This window comes from Silene latifolia, chromosome 7 (assembly GCF_048544455.1).
Source record: "Silene latifolia isolate original U9 population chromosome 7, ASM4854445v1, whole genome shotgun sequence".
NCBI lineage: Eukaryota > Viridiplantae > Streptophyta > Magnoliopsida > Caryophyllales > Caryophyllaceae > Silene > Silene latifolia.
In genome coordinates, this window is record NC_133532.1 from 42,081,622 (window position 1) to 42,106,361 (window position 24,740).

The 24,740-nt window shown below is 40.6% G+C and overlaps 1 protein-coding gene across 1 annotated transcript; it reads right to left on the reverse strand.

The window, feature by feature from the left end:
- Positions 1-14,782: 14,782 nt before the first annotated feature.
- On the reverse strand, positions 14,783-24,172 carry LOC141592070 (E3 ubiquitin-protein ligase PRT1-like). Its single transcript, XM_074412634.1, has 7 exons — positions 23,927-24,172; positions 21,409-21,437; positions 21,140-21,319; positions 20,002-20,304; positions 18,967-19,170; positions 16,932-17,056; positions 14,783-15,421 (listed from the first exon to the last, which is right to left on the reverse strand). Exons 1-7 carry the CDS (start codon positions 24,019-24,021, stop codon positions 15,017-15,019), a joined length of 1,341 nt encoding a protein of 446 aa, XP_074268735.1. The 5' UTR covers positions 24,022-24,172; the 3' UTR covers positions 14,783-15,016.
- Between the last annotated feature and the right edge of the window lie 568 nt (positions 24,173-24,740).

Below are 24,740 nucleotides of genomic sequence, written 5' to 3' on the forward strand. Positions count from 1 at the left end.
CTACACGTCTAGATTTGTATTGAATTTTATCTGTAAAATTTATAAATTCAGTGAATAAAATTGGAGGTGCGGTTCCGTCACCCGTAATCGCCCGGGATATTAAACGCCCCTCACCTTGCCATATAAAGAAACCCACAAAATAACACATACCCTACGTTAAATATAAAAAAAATCCTTTCATTGTTATTCTCAAAGGGCTAATGGAAAAGATCAGAATTTTATAGAGTATACTATTTTGGAAATTTTAAAAAAAAATGCAAGTAGTTATGGAAAATTGAGATGGAAATTGTTGCGAGTGAGAAATTAATCATTAATTCATTATGGGAAATTGGTGTAGCAACAACTAAAAGAGAGTCAGAGGGAGCTAATTACAGAGTCAAAGTATGGTGTAGCAAAACATTAATTTACTCTAAATTTTCCTGGGAATGGTGTAACATTTGCTACACCATTGGTATACATGGGCCCGCCCCTGGTGGTGCCATACTAGGGTAGAACGGGAGCTATTGTAGGTTCTTTATGGTTTGATTGTTGGTTTTGATACAAAGGGGAGTCTTTGAGTAAATGCCTTGTTCTTGTGCACATCAAGTGTTTGTTAGAAGGCTTGAATGAGAATTTAAGTTCATCATCTTTTATTGCATGCTTAGGTGAGAGCTTATACTTGTGTTAAGTTGTGTGTGACAATAGCATGTTTAGGGAATGTTAGAGCGAGAGTTTGATCCGACCTAACCTAGAGGACCGTCTCGCACCGAGGGGTCGAGACCTTCCTTGACCTTGGTCTTAGACTACCCTAGTTGTAACCATAAGTCAACCATACCTTACGCTAGTGAACCCAAACACCCTAGTCTCTTAATATCTTGAGTTTAATCTTGCATTTTACTTGCTTATTTTTGTTTTCCTTGTTTTAGTCATAATTCATCTTTACTTACCAACCTATTTGTCATTGGCTTGAATTAAACTAGGAGTAACTAAACCGTCTTAGAACCATAACTCTTCGTCCCTTGAGTTTGATCTTCACATCTACAACGATCACTCGTTATACTTGCGAGGTTACAAATACAAACCACAAAATTGTTCTCTATTTTCTTCTATTGGTTTGATCATCTGAGTCAGCCCTCTATATCACCTCTTTTTCATTAATTGTGATTTGCTTCCAATTACATCTGTCTTTTGATTCATTTGCTTAAGTTCTAAGTCATTATCCAGTCGATGTTCTTTCTTTTCAGGCTTTAAGAATCCATTTTCTAATCTTTACCATTAATTGATACCATGTTTTCTGTTTATTTTGAAAGAGCATACATACCTTCGGTTGTTCAAACTCTATTTTATGTTTAGATTTTTGGGTTATTTGTCAAGTTGTCTGTTAATTTTATCATTAAGCCTTGCAATATTATGTGTTTGCTTTTTAGATTAATTGTCAATTTGTCACTCTGCTAAATTTATCACTTAGCCATGCAATCACTTGCTTTTAAGACGAGTCACAGGTTAAGTTTTCGAGATTTCTTTATGTTATCTTTGGTCGGAGGTTGATAACCTATCGTTGTGGTGCCTTATTATACTGGTTTTCTTCTCCCATGGTCGAAGTCTTTCGGAGGTGGTTGTTTGTGTTGGTTGTTGAGGCGGGTGAGGCGGGTGAGGTTGGTTGTAGTCTAGTTTTTATCTTCATTTCGTTGTTAAGCATCATTCTCTTTCTATAGTTTCTTCGTCCTTAAAATTTCTCTTGATGGATTATCAAAATTTCTCTCTCTAGTCTCTCATCTCCTTCTTCATTCCTTCTTTGTTAAGTTTTATTCCTTTCTTTAATTCCTTCTTCCTTAAGCTTTCTCATTTTTTTAATCCTTAAGTCTACAAAATTCACTTTCTTCAATTTTTATCTTGCTTTGAGTATGGCATATTGGCATATCAATTAATTTTAGCCGATCTTGGGGACATGATTTGCGGGGACGATTTGTAATACCTCCATCTACCAAGGAGCCTTAACAAGACCTTCCCCAACATATAAGGGTGTCACCATCTCAGTTGCCCGAGGACTAGTAAATATCAAACATCAATAAAAGAATGATTAAGTTTATTACAAGTTAACTTAACAAAGAAAAAAGTACAACTGTTAACAACTATCAACTACGTGATATTATCCATGCCATGACTCGTGATAGACTCGACCCTCTACAGCACCCAACTAAGCTCCACAAATCAATACCTGCTAAGACCGACTGCTCGCCATAATGGATCATGGCAGACACAACACAAGAGGAAAACACAGACAACACCACACAAGGTCAGTAACTGAAGAACCACACAAACACTGGTTACGACATGCATACATCCAACACCACTTCCAATCACCCATCACTCCTCTGACTACCCGAAGGTCAAGTCCTGCCAGATTACGGCCATAACCAGTAATCCACACCGCCAGTGAGGGACCGCAGTAGTTCCCACCTAAGCCCCGTTCATCTTTACCGAGCGTAAACCCATGTTCCTTAGTGTGCACATCCCCTCTTGCGACGGGTTCCACAAGGGGCGAATCAAGGGCGTGAAGTCACTCCCGCAAGTGACTCCACTCAGTCGAGGTCGCACCTCGTGAACCACAGACAAACAACCACAACCAATTTACAATACCAACAACAGTACCAATTCAATTAGACAATACAATCGACATACTAGACAATCAACAGTACTGAGTAGGAAAACCTACCTTTAGCAATCCGCCACAAAACCGCATACGACCATATGACGACAAGCAACCACCATTACCACCTAGTGAAAAACCATCCACGCCTTCCATCAAAGCAAAGTTCTTCCCATCAGTTATTTATCAAGAAACAGACGCCGGCTCACACTGTCATACCGACAAGAGCGGCATTCTCTGTCAAGAAATTAGCGCGTCGTTATCACCCCAAGTAGTAGACGCCACAGCAGTCACCCCCGAGAGGTTTGATGCCGTCGCAGCTCACTCCAAGTGGTAGACGCCACGTAACACGCTATCAAGAAATGTACGCCGCTCACACCGTCATACCGACAAGAGCGGCATTCTCTCGTCAAGAAATTAGCGCCGTCGCGATCACCCCAAGTAGTAGACGCCACGGCAGAAATCACCCCCAGAGGTTTGATGCCGTCGCATCACTCCAAGTGGTAGACGCCACGTAACACGCTATCAAGAAACGTACGCCGCTCACACCGTCATACCGACAAGAGCGGCATTCTCTCGTCAAGAAATTAGCGCCGTCGCATCACCCCAAGTAGTAGACGCCACGGCAGATCACCCCCGAGGTTTGATGCCGTCGCAGATCACTCCAAGTGGTAGACGCCACGTAACACGCTATCAAGAAATGACGCGCCACACCGTCATACCGACAAGAGCGGCATTCTCTCGTCAAGAAATTAGCGCCCGCAGTCACCCAGTAGTAGTAGACGCCACAGTCACCCCTGAGGTTTGATGCCGTCGCAGCTCACCCAAGTGGTAGACGCCACGTAACACGCTATCAAGAAATGTACGCCGCTCACTTTGTCATACCGACAAGAGCGGCATTCTCTGTCAAGAAATTAGCGCCGTCGCAGTCACCCCAAGTAGTAGACGCCACGGCAGTCACCCCCAGAGGTTTGATGTCGTCGCAGTCACTCCAAGTGGTAGACGCCACGTAACACGCTATCGAGAAATAGACGCCGGCTCGCACTGTCAATCCGACAAGAGCGGCAATCACCCTCGTAAGGCGGATACCATGACAGTAACGGCCATCGCACACTACACTCGCAGAAACAGACGAAGTGTCTTGGAAGCGTTGAAACACAGTTGAGATACGCACTCTAAAACGGCCACGGCCAAGCCGAGGCGAAAACAAAAGGGGCGCTCAATTAGGAATACAGGAAGACAATTCTGGCAAAGATGAGATAAAGACCTCGGCCAAGCCGAAGGCGAAAGAAACGAACCATTATTAGAAGATAAGTTACAAAATTACGAGTGAAAAGAATACGGACGACGGCCGTCCCCGTAGGGATAAGCCGAAACACAACCTACCGAGTTTGTACAAAAAAGAAGACAAAAACTACTATTATGTTCACGTACAAAGAGATTACGGGAGGAAGGGCTGAGTAACTGGCCCCCGGACAGCCGAAGCAGATCTGCTGTAAACTTGTTCTCATCAAGCCGCATCTTCTTTCAACGGCAACCCAAAGAAACTATTCTAGCGGCCTCGGCCTCGGCTTCGGCAGCCTCAGCTGCCCTCATCCTTTCGGCTTCTTCCTTAGCCACCCGAGCCCTCTCAGCAAGAGCTGCTTTCTCCGCGGCCGCCTCCCTCTCCACCTTTGCCTTCACCGCCTCCTTGGCCTCCTCCACCGCGGCTTTCTCCTTAGCCTCGAGCTTGTCATCAAGCAACGCGTCGAACCTGCCCCACGGGAAGGAACCATCAAGAGGGAAAAGCTCCCCGATAACTTCCCTAGCAGCATCTTCGGCCAAATCCCGGAACTTGGCGCACAGTTTGGGAAGCATGTCGGTTTGCAGCATCTCGATGTCCGCCTCCTTCTGCTTGATGACGGCATCTCCGCCCGAACCACCTCGCCCGAGCCTTAAACAGTCCCGGACTCGTTCTCTCGCTTAAGGTAGAGGTCGGCGCGCCCCGAGCGAGCTCACATTTCCTCAGCAGATTCGCAGCTTCGGCGGCACGCAGATCTCGCTTTAGCCCTCTCAAAGAAGGACCTCCTTTTCAGCGTCCTCCCTAAGTTTTCTCTCGGCCAAGAGCGTTTTCTCAGCTTCTACCCTGAGCCTCTGTTCATTAAGGAGACCCAACTTCGCCGCTGCAGCCACCTGCTTAGTGGCATTACGCTCATGAACAGCCCGAGCCACGGCCTTCTCTTGCTCCATGAGACGAGCACCGGTAACCACATTCCACCTCGCCAGCTCCCTAATTAGCTTCGTGCCCTCCTCTATAAGCTCGGAGACGGAAGCCTTCTGGGATGAAGGGACGGTGGCGACAATTTGACCACTAGCCCGAGGCTGGGAGACAAAAGCCTTCTGGGATGAAGGGTTGACGGTGGTGCCTTGGTCACCAACCTGTGCAGAGGACCCGACGGCCTGCTGCCCAACGTGAGCAATAGCCGACTGCGGCTGATCTGCAGAAATTCAGTTAAAACATCAGTATCAGTATCGACCTATCAGAAATACCTAGTGGCACGGCTGAATTTAAGCCACGAGCTAGATAGGTACCATGTTTGGCCTTCTTGACCGGAGAAGGCACTTCCTTGCCGGCGGTAGAAGTTGTCCCTTTCCTCTTACGGATAAGGGGAGATCCCTCTGCGTCAGAATCCCCCTCATCGGGAATCTCAACAATCTCCATCTTCTTGAGGGAGGGGATGGGAGTTGAAACCGGTGTCGACGCCGTTGCCACCAAGGGCCTTGTTTTCCGCGTCCGACGCACCACGCCGCTCACAACCCTCGCCTGCGCCTCCTCTTTGCTCAAGACCTTCAGCCGCTGTTCCATGAGATCGTTCGACGACATCCTGCGGTCATGGGCTAGAGCCTTGGGATGCAAGTCAGCAACGGTTTTATCTTTGTGTAGCCCCATTCTCCGAAGAAGATCCTCAGATAGGTCCGGTCCAAAGTGGTCTGCAAAAGAAACAAAGCAAGAGTCAGGTAGAAGAAGTGAATCAAAGTCCGAAAATAAAGAAACATTGAGAGCGGCGGTGGGCCTCACACCGACCCCACTCACCCCGTGCTAGGGCCGGTATGAGGCCGACATAGCAAAGCGGCTCATCCTGAAGAATGATCTGCGTCGGGGGAATCCATCTTTTCGGCATCCCACTCTTGTCCACCTCAAAGAGCCTCATTGCCAGCCTCTCATCCTCCTTAAGAAGGACCCTGCTAGCATCCATTTTAAGATGCCTCCGAGTGACCCATCTGTCATGCTCCGCCCTAGTCTCACACCGCAAATTAACCCGATCTTTGGAAGGAGCGGGCAATGGATAGTCCTCCCAAGACTTTAACATACACCCACCGACCTTGCGAGTCCTTGCAAGAAGAGGGTTTGTCACAGCAGAGACATAACCCTGCTCCGTTTGTATACTGTACCATCCAACACGGCCAGAAAGTGACGGTTTGAGATGATGAAGCCGGCGGAATAAATCCACCGTCGGAGCCTCTCCCTTAAAAAGACAAAGCCAGACAAAACCAATTATGGTCCTCATGGCCAGCGGGTGCAGTTGGGCAACAGCAACGTTCATGGCTCTAATTATGGCCACAACGTACTCATTCAGCGGAAACCGGAGCCCGTACTCCAAGTGCCGCAGGTAAACGCCAGTACAGCCCGACGGAGGGCAGCATACGGCCTGACCCTCCTCAGGGATAACAATTTCGTACCCCCTACCAAAGAAAAAATGATCCTCGAGAAGTTTCCCACGGAACAACGGCAAGCTTACGGGACCAAGCACGATCAAGGTGGATCTTACAGACATAGCCGTGATCCATGACGTACTGTCTCCCCTCACTAGGACGAGACCTTTCCGCATCATCACCAAAATCATCACCAAGATCACCAAAAGAGTCAGAATCCTCCCATTCCTCCAGAATTTGAGGATCAACTTCGTGGAGAAGGAGACCTAGGGCCCCCGACGCAGTTTACTAGGTCCAAAGATCGCAGAAGACATGATTCACAAAGATTACTAGCAAGAAAAAATAAAAGTTTGCTTGTTTACCTTAAAGAAAAACACTCGCCGGATCAAATCCTCCGAAGATTAAGAAGAAGAAAACCCTTGAAAGTTTGGAGAGATGAAGATTTTAGAGAGAAATTTTCGAAAATAAAATGGAGGCCAAAATCACGGAATAACTACCCTATTTATAGAGAAAAGCCCATGAAGAAGGACCAATCAGGGCACAGCCCATGAAGCGTCAACCAATCAGCGAACACACACGTGTCAAACATGCAACCGCGGAATGTCAATCGTCGCAACAGTTGAATGTCAATCAATGCAACAGTGACCAAGCGTCTTCAACACGCCTATTCACATCTTTTCGACTGTTCATCTCCTTCAAACAAATTCCTAGGTATCTAGTCTCCGCCGGCTACCGATCAACCAAGCCATGGAGTACCAGCCGGGGGCAATCAAAATCAACCGGCACTCTCAGCCCTGGTCTCGGCCAGCGTCTTGTTCTTTTCCACATCGGATACTCTTCACGCATCTATGTGGAGGGGGGATATGGTATATGGTACGGCCTAGCAAGAGCCACGCCGATACACAAGAAGACACCGATACAGAAAAATTCGCGAAATTTACTTAGTGCAGAATATATGCTCATATGGTATATGGTACGGCCTAGCAAGAGCCACGCCGATACACAAGAAGACACCGATACAGAAAAATTCGCGAAATTTACTTAGTGCAGAATATATGCTCAGCATACATCGGAGCCCATACCACGGCATAGACTACGCTGGGGGCAAATTGATGGGGCATATTCTGCACCGCTGACCAAGTCAACACACTGAGCAAGGTCAAAGATATCTACAGCAAGCCAACGACCTAGACTGCGTAGCCGATGCAGCCCATCGGCCTGTCACCTGGGGTCTCGGCCTGGCAACCAGCCAGCCGGGACACATATCCGCGTACTCACATCCAAGACCCTCTGCCGGCCTGCCATAGGTCCATCGGACGAGGGTAGAACGGTCTTTCCACCTGATAAGCCACTTGGCCACTTGGCCACTACGTGACAAAAGGTGAAAGCCTATAAATACTCCTCAACCTTCATTGAGGAAAGGATCCCACAACAAAACCTAAATACACTATTCATCTGGTAATATCTCCCTTATCTCTCTACAATACATACCTAGCCAAGTAACACAACTTAATCCTTTGAGTTTACTGACTTGAGCGTCGGAGTGAGTACGCTTGGCACAAAGCCAAGCCCTCAGTTCGTTCATTGTTGCAGGAGAGGCCGAGAGGAACGATAAGGACAAGAAGAATCCGACCAAAGACATTATTCTACAAGCCACGGGTGGTAACGATACTTGCTCTGGAATCACACCCGGAACAACAACCATAACCAAAACTAAGGAAAACGATGATGGTGATGATGATGATGATGATGATGACGACGACGACTTACCTATACACAGAGTTCCGGCGACAAGACCGCTACCCGACTCATGCTTCTCATCCCTATGGTGTCTCAACTCACAAGGGCTCCTAAGGATGGAGATTGGTGAAGGAGAGAGATGTGACGGCAATTATGTTTAGGAGAAATGAAATAAAACTGATTTTGGTTTCATGATTTCACGATTTATAATTCACCGCTGAACTCCACTTACTCGATCGAGTACGGGACTTAATCGATCGAGTAAATCCCTCTAGATCGAGCTTCCTAAACTCAAAGGTTACTATAACGAAAGATCGAACTAGTAAGGCTTCCAAAGGTCTAGACATGTGCATAAGGCCAGTCAATGCTGGTCAACGGGTCCCTAACAGGACGGGTATTACACGATTGTCCCGAGGTGGATGAACTCCTTAGTTAAATCGTTATGGAATGTGAGGTGTCATCGTTTAAAAGTGTCGGCATTCTCAAGGATAAAGGGAACTTGTTCTTTAAAATGGATAATGTGCATTTAGCGTACTTTCATTATAAAATCGCTCTTAAATTTCTCTTGCTTATGGGTACCCCTGCCAATTATGATGTACCGTTTGCACTTTTCTTACCCTCTCTCTCTTTTTGAATTTGGCAGCTTGTGATTTGAAGACCCTCGATTATGAACAAGTTTGCTGGTATTGCACTTTGATTTTATATGTTTATCATTCAAACCTTAAAGCTCTCTACCTAAGGTGGTTAGCTTTTGAAGAGGATTAGCTTTTAAGCATTTGAACCTCCTTCCGAAGGCTGTTGCTGATTTGGAATGTGCTCTCAAATTTAATCCTCATAACAAGGATATTTCCCGAGTGCTACAAGTTATGGTTGACCATTTAGCCATCAACCCAAATGGAAAACGAGAATCGTCTCAAACTGACCCTCTTGGCATAGAAAGGAAAGGAAAGAAGCCCTTATTGTCTACGGCTTCGTTTGATAATTGTGTCCCTGTTAGTTTACCCGAGGTGCCTATGGATTCTGAGAGTAGCTCTACACCTTGCGAGGCCGTGAATAATATCGTTTACTCGGTCTGCTCAAAATCAACTCAATTCAACTTTACCAACAAGAAGAAGCCTCATAATAAACTAAATCTTTCATCTCAGGACTACGAGAATTTAATGCATGGCAAAAATTGGAGTTCTTTCACTCTAGGTCTATGTCTATTGATGTGTGCCTTTTATATGCGTTTATTCACATGTTTGGCACACATTTCTATTTACTTATATGATTATTTCATTCTATTTCCTCCCGTATTTGCTACTTTGGGTGTATTTCATGTCTCTTGCAGCTTTGAGACCCACTTACGCATTTAGAAGCCAAATCCGTTCGGTAAAGGAACAAGAGGGAAGCTTGGAAGAGTTTAGACGAGCTTAGGAGAGCAAGGAGTGGAGTTTTATACATGATGTCTATAGACAGAGGTCCATATGTCGATAGACATACTCAATTGACACAGGTTCTCTTTGCAAGGGAGTTGTTTGCTCAATGTCGATCGACAAGTACTCAATGTCGATCGACCACCAGCCCATATGTCAAGCCTGCTCACCATCCCCGAATGGATCACGGCAGATTCCATAAACAACAACAATGGGGTCAGTACCATTCAATCAATATAAGACAAACAAACAATGAAATCGGCTGATCATCCTCCACAGTAACCGACTACACACCGAAGTGTGTAGCCCTGCCAGATTACCCATCGAAACAGGTAATCCACTCCGCCAGTGGGTGACCGCAGCCCATCCCCACCAAGTCCAGCTCATCAACGAGCGACTAAAACAATCCCTGTCCCTTAATGTGCACATCCCCTCCCGTGACGGGTTCCACGGAGGGCGAACTAGGGTGTGAAGCCACTCCCGCAAGTGACTCCACCACAATCACACACACTACAACATCACAGCTGTCACAACCCACAACCGTCACATCACAACCACACCAACACCGTCACCACAACACCCATCCTCCGATGATCAGCAGATAACAACAATTATGAAACATATGCAATCTTAATCAATTAACAGTACTGAGTAGGAGAAACCCTACCTTAGCAACAACAACAATACGGAAACCGGACAATTAGAAAGGCTCCTCTACGAAGTCTTCTCCTATACAATAACCACATAGCACAATTACACATTGAACAATCCCCTTTTCCCCAATTCCATATATACAGTAAACCCTAAAATAGCATAAATGACATGGGGAATAAGGACTTACCAACAGTAGAATGAAAGATTGAACGCAAGGATTACCACAATCGCACACACAGTGGAAGATTAGGGAGTAATTAGAGTATCGTAAAAGGATTAGGGTTGCAAATGACGTTTAGAAACTGATTTTCGCAATTAAATAACCCTAAACACTCCCGCATCAAACCACTGAAATATTACTCGCCAGACCGGATACTCGGTCGAGTAAAGTGTATACTCGGCCGAGTACCTTCTACTCGGTCGAGTATTCACTATACTCGGCCGAGTATTCCTCGGCAGAACCCAAACAGCCTACACTCTTGACATTACTCGGCCGAGTAGGCTCTACTCGGTCGAGTACTTAGCTTATAAAATCCGTAGTATTACAACATTGTCATCTAAGTGCCAAACGACACAGAAAACATGTTTTGGGAGAGTTAGTATGCATGCACTACTACAGATACAGGCTATAACAACGGTCAAAAACCGTTGTTATATAAAAAAGCGGACGTTGTTAAAGCGTCCGTTGTAGAAGGTTTTAACAACGGTTAGTTTTCTTAAGCAACCCGTTGTTAAAACTATTAACAACGGTTTTAAGTATCAAAACCCGTTGTGGAAAGTGTGACTCAATTTTGGGGGGAAAGTTATAACAACGGGTTTTAATATACAAAACCGTTGTTATAACTAAAGACAACGGGTTGTTTTAAAATAACCGTTGTTGTTTGTTCTTAAAAAATAAAAAAAAAATTAAATTAAATATTACTAGATGCATGCATAATTACTACTGTTAGAATTCCGATGCATGCATTATTACCGACATCATGTACATATGAACGGATAATATGGAATGAGAAGGGTTAGTAATAAGATTTGAAGCAGCATTATTGAGAGATATGATGATGATTATGGCACAACTTCCTAACATATATATTAATTAAAAAGCAACTCAACCCACACATTGCTTAGTATAAATACATTGCATATCTCAACTAACATTTCCATTATCTCAATATATTCATCTCCAAAACCCTAAATGCTAAAACAAACTCTACTTAATCTTTCAAAACAAACTCAAAAAACTCCAACAAAATGAATGATTTCATCCTTAAGACTCTTACCATGATCGAGAACAACAACAACTTCATCCGCCGGTTCCTCCATATTGAGGAAAGTTTCAGGAGCTACCTTGCGGATGCTCGATCCGCACTGAAGCACGCCAAAGAAGATGGCTTGACGGAGAAGAAGCGATTGCGGCTATATGACGATATAGCAATCGCTGAACGGAACCTCAAATAGCCAAGGAGGAGAGGACGGATACGATAGAGCGAGAATAAGATCCTCTATGAAAATATAAGAATTGCATTTTTACATATGTAATTTTTTTTTAATTTATGTATTTATAAATTAATATATATATATATATTAATTATTGTTTATCTTACTTCTTCATCTTGCTTCTTCATTGTTTTACTAACTAATTATGCGAACAATACTTAAACAAATAACATAATGGTCGATACAAACACATACATGCAAAAGAAATAAATAGAAAAAGAAAATAATGACGATGAAACTAATAATGACGGCGAGATTTACCTGATAAATACAGAACGTAATAGACGATGAAATCACAGTGACGGCGAGAAGATAAAGCGACGATGAGAAAGAGAGAAAGAGAGAAAGAGAGAAAGAGAGTGTGTATGTGTTTTGTGTTTGTTTGTCTCTTTGTGTTTGTGTTTGTGTATTAATAAGGGTTGTGTTTTGTGGTCGCAATGGACTTACATGTTTGTGTGGTTTATAGTATGGAAGGTATTGACAACGGTTATTAAACAACAACCGTTGTGAAATAAGTTTTAACAACGGTTGTAAAAAACACCCGTTGTTAAATAAGTTTTAACAACGGGTTTCAAAAATAACCGTTGTTATTACTTTTCACTAACTTTGCGCCAATTTTGCGCCAAATTATTAACAACGGTTGTGCATGTGTGACCCGTTGTTAAAACTAATAACAACGGTTTTTATAACCATACCCGTTGTAATTTATTTTAGTAAAATTCGCGCCATACATTCTACAATGTCTATTGTGATTTTCGTGAATAATCGTTGTTAAAGGGGCGTTGTAGTTGCCTGGATTTGTAGTAGTGTGTCGATCGACCACATGTATAGTGTCGATAGACCTTTAGCAGTATGTCGATCGACCAGTCATCTATGTCGATCGACCAATGACATGTTATGGACGAGTCTTTCACTTAGGTTATTTCTTTTGTTTGGGCTTTAGTATAAAAGCTTTTGTAATCTTTTATTTAGGTTACACTTTTACACTTATTTTTATGCAAGCAGACAGTTAGAAACTTTACTACGTACTCTCTTCTCTATACTTTTAGATCTAGAATTATTTTCTCCCTTCTTCTCTATTGCTCATACTTGGATCGTAATTGGTAATTTTAATTCCTCTTTTCCCTTTTACTTTTCCTTGTTAATCTCATCTATTTCTGTTCTTATTATTATTAGTTTTAATTTATGTTATACTATTTCTCAATTAATTTCATTATGAATTCTTTCCCTTTATCATCTTATTCGATTATTATTGCAAATTTCATTATGAGTAGCTAAATCCCCTTTTGCTAGGATTTAGGGGAGACATGGATTGAGACAGTTTTAATTGGGTGATTAGATTGGTCGATATAATTGGTCTATGTTGTTAACTGTGACATTCAATTGCTTTTAATTAGTCAAGTCGACGTAATTGATTAATTGTACTGGTAAACCCCGACCTAAGATCGAAAGCCTGGAAAGGGTTAGACCTGTCACACACATTAGAGTGCCCTAGTAAGTTGCGAGAGCCCGTTAGAAGCATTCTAGGGCGAATAGCGGACCGAGATGACCTTTTCACTGCCCTATAGACCGGTAATTGAGACTGAACTATGACCCTACCTATGACTCGTAATAATCCATGTTGAACCGATGTCCTAGCTCCTTTCTCTTATATTTTTCTCAACTTAATTTCTCTCTTTAAACTTTTATTTTATCGCTTTAGTTTAGAACACAAATCAAACAAACCCCTTTTGGTTACTTAGACAGACTTAATTTGATAAGTAGAACGCTAAAAGCCTCCCTGTGGATACGATCCCGATTTCCCTAGCTATATTAGTTAGAGACCAGTTGGTTTATTTTTTGATAGGTTGCGACAGCCTCATCATCTATCATGAGGGTCCGTCCCCCTAAATCTAAAATCATCTAGACGGGAACTCCCCTGGAAGATATTTCAGGGAAAGCAGAAGTTCCCACTTCTTCTCCTATGTCGGTGAACCTTGATACAAACGTTGATGTCAGGAAGACTGAGAGTGTTGCGCTGGTTCAAGACTCAAGAGGATGTCATTTTCCCAGTTGATAAGAAGAAACGACTCTCTTCTGATTGTTCCCATGTTAGCAAAGTTTCAATGATCAAGTTTAAATTATCAGCGGCCGGGAATCAGTTGAATAACAAATGGAGACACACTGAGGGCCGCTCCAACGGTAAAGGTCAAAAGGGTCGAGCTTTTACTATTTCAAAGAAACGATTGTTGGTTTCTGTCGATGTTTCAACTTGTTTTTGCAGATTTGCTCAGTTTATCACCATGGTTACAAGGACCAAGAGAAAGAAGGTTCAATCGATCAAATTTGACACTCACTATCTCTACTTTTTAGGGCTTGCTTGGATTGAGGGTAAAAATGAGGAAATGAATAGGGGAGTGATATGTAAGATGCATTTTCCATGTTTGGTATATATTAGAGTAATTATTTACCTCCCGAATCTATTACCCTCATGAAGGGGTAATACATTACCCACCCTCCACCCGGGTAAAATGATTATCGGAGTAAAACATCTCATCAGTAATTATTACTCTTATATGTCAAACTTATCATTAAGGAACTCATTACCCAAGTAATTAACTTACCTAGTAATTATCACCCGATTAAAATTTACCCTTAAGAAAAGCATTTTCTCTTCAGTTACGACTTTGAGTACCTTTTCTTCGGTTATAATAAGTAGTTCAAGGGTCTCTATCCCCCCTTTGTTTGTATTTTAAATGCACGTTATGTAATAGTCTTATTTTATTTATGAAAAATTATTGTTGTAAAAAGTAAAATAAAAATAAATCGAGGGCCCTTATGACTCCTCTTATGTGCCCAAGAAAATAAAAACTGCTTAATCATATTCGCGGGCGGTGGGTAGGAACTAGGAAGACACGTTTTTTTAATCACGAACCAGAGTTTCCTTTTGAGTAACAAATTAACACGAAGTTCTTTCTAAATATCAAATTCAAAATTTATTACATGAAGCTCAAACATTTTCCTAACCCAAAACCAAAGTGTTATATACAGAATAAATTAACAAAATTACAAATTACATGCGCATTTAGCCGCTAATTCTCATTACACTCAATTCGTGTTGATATTAATCCCACCAGTTTTGAGTACATATATACAAAATCACATGCCTTCTTTAGAGTTTTAGCCGTCAATAGTCAATATCCCCATTAGTCATTCGAGTTGATATAAATTACACCAATCAGAAGTCTATATTAACTGTCAAAAAAAATTTGAAGTCTATATTACATTCTCTCTAACAAGACGGTCTCAAGAGTAAAACAAACTCAGTAACTCAATCGATTTCTCATTTGGCTAGAAGTTAAATACATTGGCCTCACACGTAAACGCATCCTATATGACAATTTGTCCAGTATCATGTTGAAGGAGGATCATCTTCTTGATGCTCCATGTCAACATCATGGTGAGTCGGAGATAAAGCATCACTAAACTCTACAGATAACGAACCATCAAGAATGTCATGAAGTTCATTATTAGTAGAATCGACCTCAATCCAGCCATCAGAGGAGTCTTCCATAGCACTAATAGCCATAGCCGGAGTTCCTGAGCCATCTACAATATGTCTTCCAACAAGTTGGAACATTAAGCTAACTGGAATCTGCCGCGGCTTCATAAGCTCAAACTTATGATCTGGAGTATGCTGCTGATTAAAGCGGCCTGGGCGTTTGGAACGTGTGTTGTAACATTCTCCACAAAGGTCAAACCCTATTCTTTCCTTGCAATCTTGACACTTGTATCTCTCTCCCACTATCGGATACATCTGCGCAGTTATAACCAAATTCATGTTAGTCAGATAAGCTTCTTGATTTCATTCATACAAACTCCACGAAGTAGAACAGCTGAAATCTATTCGCCCTTGAGACATGAGTAAATATTCAGTTAGCATGCCTCGGTGCCTGACACAATGTCACATAAAGGACACGTGAAATATAAAGAGAAAAGGGTATTCGAAACTTAAAAACCATGTCCATTCTACATTAGCATCCTTGCCTTGGTGAGCGGAAATTACGTTTCCTAAGTTTAACACTTTAACCAAAAGACTTTCACTAATTTAGCTGAGTTATACAGAGCAAAATCATGGGAAATTCGACTTCCTAGGCAATGTAAATTCTACTCAGTGAATTGCATGCGCTTCTTATACTATGAAGTAGCAATGGCCAACACACACTCAATTTTCATTAAGCGAGTAACGAACTCTGAGTTTTTCAAGACAAGGTAAACGTAGTATACATCAACCACTGAGTTGATATTGTTGTTAGCATTTCAATTTTTTTGAAATACTCTAACACACACACACACACACACACACACATAGCAAGCACATGTTCCACAACCTTGACATTTAATCAGCCTAATATCATAATAAATGTTAGACTAAAAATGTCTCAACATATCCCCACTGCCTATATTTTAGAGCTACTTTAGAGCAGTTGTTTCCTACCATGCTTATATTTGTATTCACGAAAAATAGCGCTCCAAATATGAAGGCATACTTGTGTGAACCAAGTATAAACAGCATTGGTAGAAAATCTAGGCAGTACCTAACTAGCATATAAGGCTCGAATTTGGTATTCTAATTGTGTCAAATCCAGCAAATGCCTTCCAAATTTTGCAGCCCTTTATACAGTCCAGTTTTATCCTTGCATTTTATTTCTCCCCACCAAATATAAATCTTTTCTGTCGACCATACTTACAAGTTACAACAACAAAATCAAGTCTCCCAAATACATTAAGATCTGCCAACATTAATCATTGTACACCGCCATTAACTTGAGATAGAAGGATAATAAAAAGGTGGAGAATCTCCATCATTGGTTGGGATAAGAAGGGAAGAGAAAAAGAAATCCATTTCCGGCAACGAAGAACAACATTTTACCACCAATAAAGAGTTAAAAATAAAAAGAGACTTTCTCCCTTCTGCCCTATTCGTTTTCTTCCCTATTTTTGGAAAGAAAGACAAATGAGGTATTTCCAGCTTTGTTTTTCACTTTTCAATAACGGAAATTTGCTACGTAAAGCTTTTTTTCTGCTGACAGAGGCTTAAACTAAATGGCCTTCTCAGATGAGTGCATGATTAAGCTCTAAAAGCAAGAAAATCAATGGGTGATGGCCAATGGGCAATAAAATGGAACATATAACAACAAAGCCATGAGGAGCTAAGGGGAATAACAAATATACTGGCTCACTTAGTCACTTGTACAGGTGAATCCAGTATAATTATCCAAGTAAATATAAAACTGAAAATAAAATAAAAGGAGCGAAAGACTTACTCCACAATGATCACAACCAACACCGCCGTGGAGTTTTGAAACATATTCTTTCGACCATGGTAAGAGATTCTCTTCACTCGAAGGCAATTCGAAACCATTCTTGGCAGATTTTTTTGAAGTAGAAACTGGAAGTAAACATCAACAGAAAATTAAGTCTCCTAGGTAGCACATTGGCACAAAAAAAAAACAATTCCAAAGGTCCTTACATGGCACATTCGTTACAAAATTGTAAGATCGGTGGTACGTGGGACAAGGGGAAAAGAAGAAATATGTGATAATAATCCATAATGTACCCAAAGAAAAGAAACTTAATGTGATAAAAAACACCATGAAATCCTTAGTTATGTGTACCCTATGTAATGTAATATAATGTCCTCCCTTTTCATATATGATGACTCTGTTACCAAGCATGACAATTAACTTCTCATTGGATGGACTAGTTTCACATCAAGATCCAAGATTTACATGCTATTAATTAGATAAATAGTCAAATCAAGACCACTAATCAGATCGTCGATGACCGTCTTACTCCATACAAGTTTCAAGAGCCGCTAAAGTGCTACATATACTAGTTACCTTCCAAGCTGCAACCAAAAGATCCATCATAACCACTTATTTCAACTTTGGCAATAAAGGCGTCGTGTCTATTGGGTACAATAGGAGGTAAAATCATCAATTACTTTGGCTAGTTTGGCCATGTGAGAAGGAGACCAAGCAATGCACAAATTGGAAGGTCTGATAAGTAGTGAAGTGATGTGAGCTCTGAGGGTTAGGGAAAAACAAGAAATCTTGGACAGTGGTATTTGAGAGCACTACGTGTCTACTTTGGAGAGAAAATATAGCATTGGAAAAGGTCTTAGCCTAGTAGTTAAGACGTAAGTGCTTTTGACAATATGTCGCAGGTTCTAATCCCCTTATCCTTTATATTGTACTCCCCTTGTAGTTCATTTGACACCCAAAAAGAACTATGGTTCCAGACAGGTTTCATATTAGCCTGCCCCAAATCAGTTGGGGATTCGGACCAAGGATCTGTTATTGTTGAGCTTAAAAAATGTGTTCCATGAACAATCGAATAATGCGGTCAATGAACAATCGAGTTGGGCACTTGGGCCTCCCATTAGAGGGTGGCTTCAAATCAGCATCGGTAATATCTAGACTTCTAGAGTGATATTAGGCATATATTCGGGTTTTGAGGATGCAGAACCGCCAATGAAATAACATATAAGCTGAATCCTTGTCACCCATAACACCCTATAATCCATAAGACGGGTGGATATCATCTAGAACGAAGTCACTCACAATTAGTACGATCATACCAAAAGAAAGTTTTCCAAATTTCCTTGCAACTTGAAAAATCGGGATTGTTTTTTTTTTTTTTGGAACATTTGAACCACAATCCTCAATTTCTTCCTTGATGTAATCATGCTTGATAGTCAAAGCATATGTTTTTGTTTCCTGCCCTTCTTTAATGGGCATCGGGCCTTCCTTCACATTTGGGGATCATCGTTCTTGGTGCGCCTTTGGCTTATTTATTAGATTAAAAAAACTCACCTCAAACTTCAAAGGCGCACATGGTTTCACGCAATTTTAAGTCAAATCTTACTGATATTTGGAACTTATTCCCACAAACCATGTGCGATATGTCTAGGTTGGCCAACAACCTTCCAAATTAGACTTTTTATTAGTTTAGATTGTTCTTTAGACACTCCGCTCTATCCTTTTGATCAACTAAGCACAGCCTAATTTAACATGTTCTTAGTTTTTACTGAAATGATTCATAATCACATTAGGTAGAGGGGAAAAAAAGGAAGTTAGTTGCTCACTCGTCAACATTGCTAACAGCAGGGATGTCTCCTAATGGTCGACAAACACTCTCCCATGTTAGACGCACAATAAGTGAACTAAAGATGGTAGGCTACCCCACTTGAAATTCCCCATCACTTAGACACTGGTTGAATGGAGTTCAGACTCCCTCTAATACCATTGCATAACAACTTTTCTAGAACAAAGAGATGAAACAAGAAGAAAGCCATACAGAAAGATGGATTTTTATGTTGAAATTGTGACTGCATTTCTTGAATCTTTCCTTTTCGCGCTATAAATTCATCAGGAAATTGTTCCTCCACAAAATTATTCAGCTCCACGCAAATGTTCGGGCAGTCCCTTGGGTGTGGGATTTCACAAACTTTACAGATGATTACTTCGTCTTCTGGAACCACAATGCAAGCTTCACACAACACTACACACAAAATAAGAATAAAAAAACATATGCATAAAAAACCATTTTACCATAATAAGGAGCACAGATAAAAGGCAAAAAAAAAATAATGAAGAATCCTCTCAAGTCTCAACTAGATAGCACTTAAGCAAAATTCATACTTCCTTTCTTTCACAACATTCTTCAAAATATTGACCATAAATATATTACATAATTCACAACTCCCACCTTTTATACACCTCATTCTTAAAGCTGACACCTTTTGTAATTTTTTTACGACACCACCTTTTCTGGACATTTCCTCCAAAACTCTCACAAAAAGCCATAACTTGCCAAAATAAAAGACATCTTTTTCACCAACATCATTAATGAATGGTCTTTTCCTTCTACCAAAGTCAGCTTTCGGCGAAAAATAAAGATATTTCATGATTGGTGTTTTGCCAATATTTAAATTTGGCAAAAATCGGCTTTTAGTGGCATTTTGGAGAAAAGAATCAGAAATGTAGGAGTTTTGAATTTTTTTTTATAAAAGTCGAGATTCCTGAAAATGAAGTATAGAAAAAGTTGGAGATATAAGTTAAAAAATTACTCCCTCTATTTTCCCATTAAGCCCTACTTTTCAAATTCCTCTCACAAAAAATGACAAATGGGGCTAAATCGAGAAAATAGAGGGAAATATGATACTATAATATATACTTTATCAAATACTTCAGTATCTCGCAAAATCATATTTTCAACCAAGGAAAGTGATTTATAAATGCAGAAGAGTATAGTAAAAATATCTTAAGAGGCCGTATAAAGTCAAATGGAAATAAAAATTGGGAAAGAGTAATGTAGCAGTTCAAAAGTTACCATGGCCACAATTTAGAACTGTCGGGCGAAAAAAAAGTTGGTTGCAAGCTGGACAGAGTAAGTCGGCAATTGAAACACTCTTGCAGTTTCTACCATACACATTAGCTGGCAGACTATTTTCCTTTATAGCAGTTGAACACTCTATATTCAGTTGCAACCCATCCTTGTCTTCCTTTATGATGCATGGGGATCGAGGCATATCAGACAAATTGTTGACACCATGAGAAGGTTTAAATTTGCCAACGTTGTTAATCTCTTGCTCACCTAGTTGTGGTGAGAAGAGACCCATCTTCTCTTCCTCCTCTGAAGAATACAAACAAAAAATTCAATGTTATATGAACAATTCAAGGTGAAACTAACCCAGTATCTATGTTACTCAGACTCGTTTAGAAGTATCTGACATGGATACGTGTTCAAGTGTCGGACTCGGCTATTTTTATGAAAAATATGCATATTTTGGTTAAAAATGAGGTGTCTAAGTGTCTTACCCATGTCCGAGTGTCGAGTGTCGGACACGGGTACGCAAGGGAACTAGAAGAGTCGGAGTAACATAGCCCAGTATACAAAGTACACACCTTGAAATTTGCATATGAATACGAATGTTATGTTTGCGATAAATCTACAACAAGAAGAAGTCAAAATGCGATAAATCTACGACACGACAATAAAAGCGGTCGCAGTGGTTACCGCCGGACTCATAATGAAAATCACAAATTATTTCATTCTGAATAAGTATACACATATCAATGTTTAGCCAAGCACCAGCCTAAACCCATAGAAGTATTCATATCTAGAAAGCATGTTACGAACTTACAAATGCTTCCACACACGACAGTGCTTTACATATGGAAATAACGTAGAAGCTTGGTAGCTTCTACCATGACACTACTATTTGGAAGTTAAGATATATCGTGTGAAATACAATGGACCAATCATAGACCATGAAATATAGGGAAGATGAGGCAGCGAATTCTTATTGTGGTGTTACTCGACAGGGAAACTTGGGTTACATATTGGGTTCAGTGCAACAATGATCCTAACAAAATGCAACTTTAAAATTTAAACCCTGACAACCACAATGAGGTAAGTGAGGTATGTAAACGGTAAGATATTACTAATTTTAAACAAGCAAGCTTACCAAGAATCTGCTTTTCCCTTCTTTTATAAGCAAGGGGATACATTTTCACAAGCAGAAAATGTAACCTTTCACATATAGTAGGGAAGTAATGATACGGATTCCTACAAATTGGGCAATGAGACTCACGACAAGGATCCATGGAATTGTGGACACACCAGAAGCAGGAAACATGTCCACATTCTGCGCAACAAGCAAGAGTGATTAGTTCGTAATGCTAAAATTTCGGAATAACTTTCAAAAGGGTATTTCCGCACTATAAAATGGCATACCTAACACAATAGGTTTATAGAGGAGATCCCTACAAAATAAACAAAATATATTTTAGTGAGAAACGTTATTTACAAGAGAGAGTAGACAACTTGACAACCTGAACCAGCACACAAGACTAAGGAGCATCCTTTTCCGTATGTTTTGCCATTGCGAATTAAGGAAAGGAGACCTAGGATCACATATATACTAAACCAAGAGTGGGCCATCCTAACTTGCCAAGAGACTTCCACACGGAAGCTAAATCGATAACCATCAGTTTCATTCAAAAATACACTAAATATGGCTTCAGTCTCAGCGAAAACTAATCAATATCATAAACCCCCGTGCCTCCAAGCATGGTATTCAATTTCTATTGAATTATACCAGAATCAGATATCACGCTATACTCTCGATTCTTGCACCACAACGCGCACGATAGCACCTCAAAACACACTAGCAGTAAATCTTATTAACAACTCTGCCGCAATTTGGTGTTTTAATTGAGATTTCCATGGTCTCAGGGATACAGGCATAACATTAAATCAAGGCAGCAACATCACAGCACAATACTTTTGTAAAGATTTTATAGGTTACCATGACTGAATTGAAGGCCATAAATAAAGCCAAATGACGAATATCAGCCGATTTTGTTGTTGCTCACTAGTTCTTGGAAAAAAAAAAAAAAATTTACTACCCAAAGTTCACATTGTTTGAACTACTACCTAATGATCTTCTATTACCAAAAATCACGCTATAGTTTTGGAGCTCCTGCCAAGTACATAGTTGATAGTTCCAGCGAAAATCCAGAAAATTCAACAGAAGTTACCGTCATGGTCTTAGCTCAGCAATAGAGACATAGCAATATCAACTAATACATCAAATTTTTGCAGCTTACCAGGTGGATACTCTCCAGTACGTAAATGAACTTTTAGAAAAAGCTGACAATGGTCGTTCTCGCTGATATTTGACTCATAAAGCTAGCACTTGGTCGATATTTTGTTGTCATATATGATCCTAGGCCAATATATTACTAATAAAATGGATACCCAGATCAGTACAAATATAAGGACCAAAAAACACACTGCAATAAACCATGTCATTCTCTGTGCCACTGCATCATGATTCAAGGTACCCTACCACACTTCGTGCCCATTACTGTGATGACGACTAATGCTATAATTTAGTATCACGCTAACAGTTTTACATTAAAAATCAGATCCCCTCTTCAATTATTTCCTCCCCTTACTCTCTAATTATATCAGCTAATTGTCTCTCTCACTCTTAGTTTGAGAAGGCGGCGGCGCACTGAGGCGATGCGGTCGCAAGGCAACAACTACAAGGCGAAGGCATGCGCCTTATAGACACAAGAATTTTCAAGCGAACATGTACATTTTAGAGTAAAAATTTCTTCAACAATAGTTGCGCCTCGTGTGTTAGGTTCGCCTTTTGGATTCTGTTTGCGTTAGACACCGCGAGGCCTATGTGCGCTTTTTAAAACTAAACTCTCACTCTCTCACAGCGGGAGCCAATGAGGCACAAGAGTAATGTTGTTTTTGTTGGTTCCATAGGCTATAATAATTTTGTTCAGCTCTCAATAGGTTTTTTAATAAATAAAAAAGGAAAGCATTAGTATAACATCAAAGATTCAAAGGTGACTCAAAACACCATTGGGTTTTTGAAGCTCATGTTGAGTAGCGAAAATTAGTTTAATGTTTGTTTGGTGTATTTTTTTAATTTTTTATTTGTGTGGTAAGTACGTCTTTTGGAAGCTCTTGTTCATAATACCCATTCCCCATATAACTTTGGCCACACTTTTGCTCTTTTGAAAGCCTAGACCCATGAAGATAAAGGAAAAAGGTTTTAGCATGTTATGATCATATAACCGAAAGGTGAGGGTGAAATGGTTCAACTGGTATGATCACCGAGGAAACTAGTAGGCAAAGAAATTTGATAAATGTATTGTTGGTTCTTATCTATCTGTACTTCTCGGCTTCTCCCTTTCATGCAACAACATCCCCTTTTTTTTAAAGTCCCAACACAAAGAAAGAGATAGTTTCCTACCAAAGTGTTAGCAATAACATCAAGTTCTTAGGTAATGTACTTTTGCGAAGCTTCCTTAATCTTGGCTACATGTATATGTCTTTTTCACTCAGAAACTCGCTACAGAAAAAGTTTGCATTCATTTGAATCATAAGTATCTATAAATAAACCAAAGGTGCGCGTGGTTGATATCAATGCTTTGATGAAGGTATCGACATCTACTCAAATTCACAACTTCATCATACGACAGATGACAGACAATACATGCATCAAATTAACAGCTTTTCCCCAATCAAATTTCGCTTGATATTTCCGAAAAATCGAGCTAGGCACAATTAATTAACACAATAACAAACCCGAATTATCACGAGAGATAGCGGGTGCATCAAAAGGGGAAATCAAATAAGATTAACTCCGCAATTGCAGAAACAAACATTTAATTTAATCGATGAAAAATTAAATAATCAATAAGAAAGAGAGGAGATTTTGGAAACTTACAAACAAACACAGCAAATGAAGGAATCGGAGATAGTTTCTTCATCATGATCCTCGAATTGGAGCATATGAACGTCGTTGGATTTAGAGGATGACATTTAATCGGAAAGTAAAACCCTAGGAGAGAATAATCGTGAAGAAATTAATTAATTGATGGGATTAGGGAGACAAGTTTCAACTATTTGTGTTGTTCCTGCACCGCCTTCGTCAGTCAAGTTAGGGATGTCGTTTGGATTTTTCGTAACCCTCAAGCCAAACTCATGTTTAGACGGTTTTACTTGACGGTTACCAAACTCAACTCAACTCAACTCAACTCATATTAACGTGATCCGAATAGAATTAAAACCGAATTTAAATAGACTTATTAATAACGATTCGAAATCGGACCAAATGACTCGTTTACCAAGTTAACTCATATTAGTTGACCGAGTGAGGTCGGGTAACTCGGGTTAGACCAGTCGGATCGGCTCATATCGGTTAGAGTCATATCGGGTCAGCCTATCCTTTCGGGTCGAGTCGGGATTGGGTCGGGTCGTTATCGGGATCAGGCCGCTTCAGGTCAAACGATTTATCGTGTCGGGTCGTTACTAGCTCCAGTTAATTCATCGAATTATTTCAAATTTTGACAATTAAGTCTAGTTTTCAACCATTATTTAATTTAATTACTTCATTATTAAGTCAAACATATCAAACTAAACACTAAATCACTTTCAATTTGCAATATTGTCAAGTTCTATCGGGCCGGATTTGAGTCGGGTCAGACTTGCAAGCTCTAGAGTTAGCTACGTTGAGGGAACTAATAGAGATAATACTAGGT

Excerpts from the sequence above, each read along its gene's own strand:
- LOC141592070 (XM_074412634.1), bottom strand. The coding sequence starts at position 24,021 with ATGTCATCCTCTAAATCCAACGACGTTCATATGCTCCAATTCGAGGAT. Across the intron at positions 20,305-21,139 it reads AAGGGAAAAGCAGATTCTTG|AGGAGGAAGAGAAGATGGGT; the intron begins GTAAGCTTGCTT and ends TGTATTCTTCAG. Across the intron at positions 15,422-16,931 it reads TTGGTTGTGATCATTGTGGA|ATGTATCCGATAGTGGGAGA; the intron begins GTAAGTCTTTCG and ends ATAACTGCGCAG.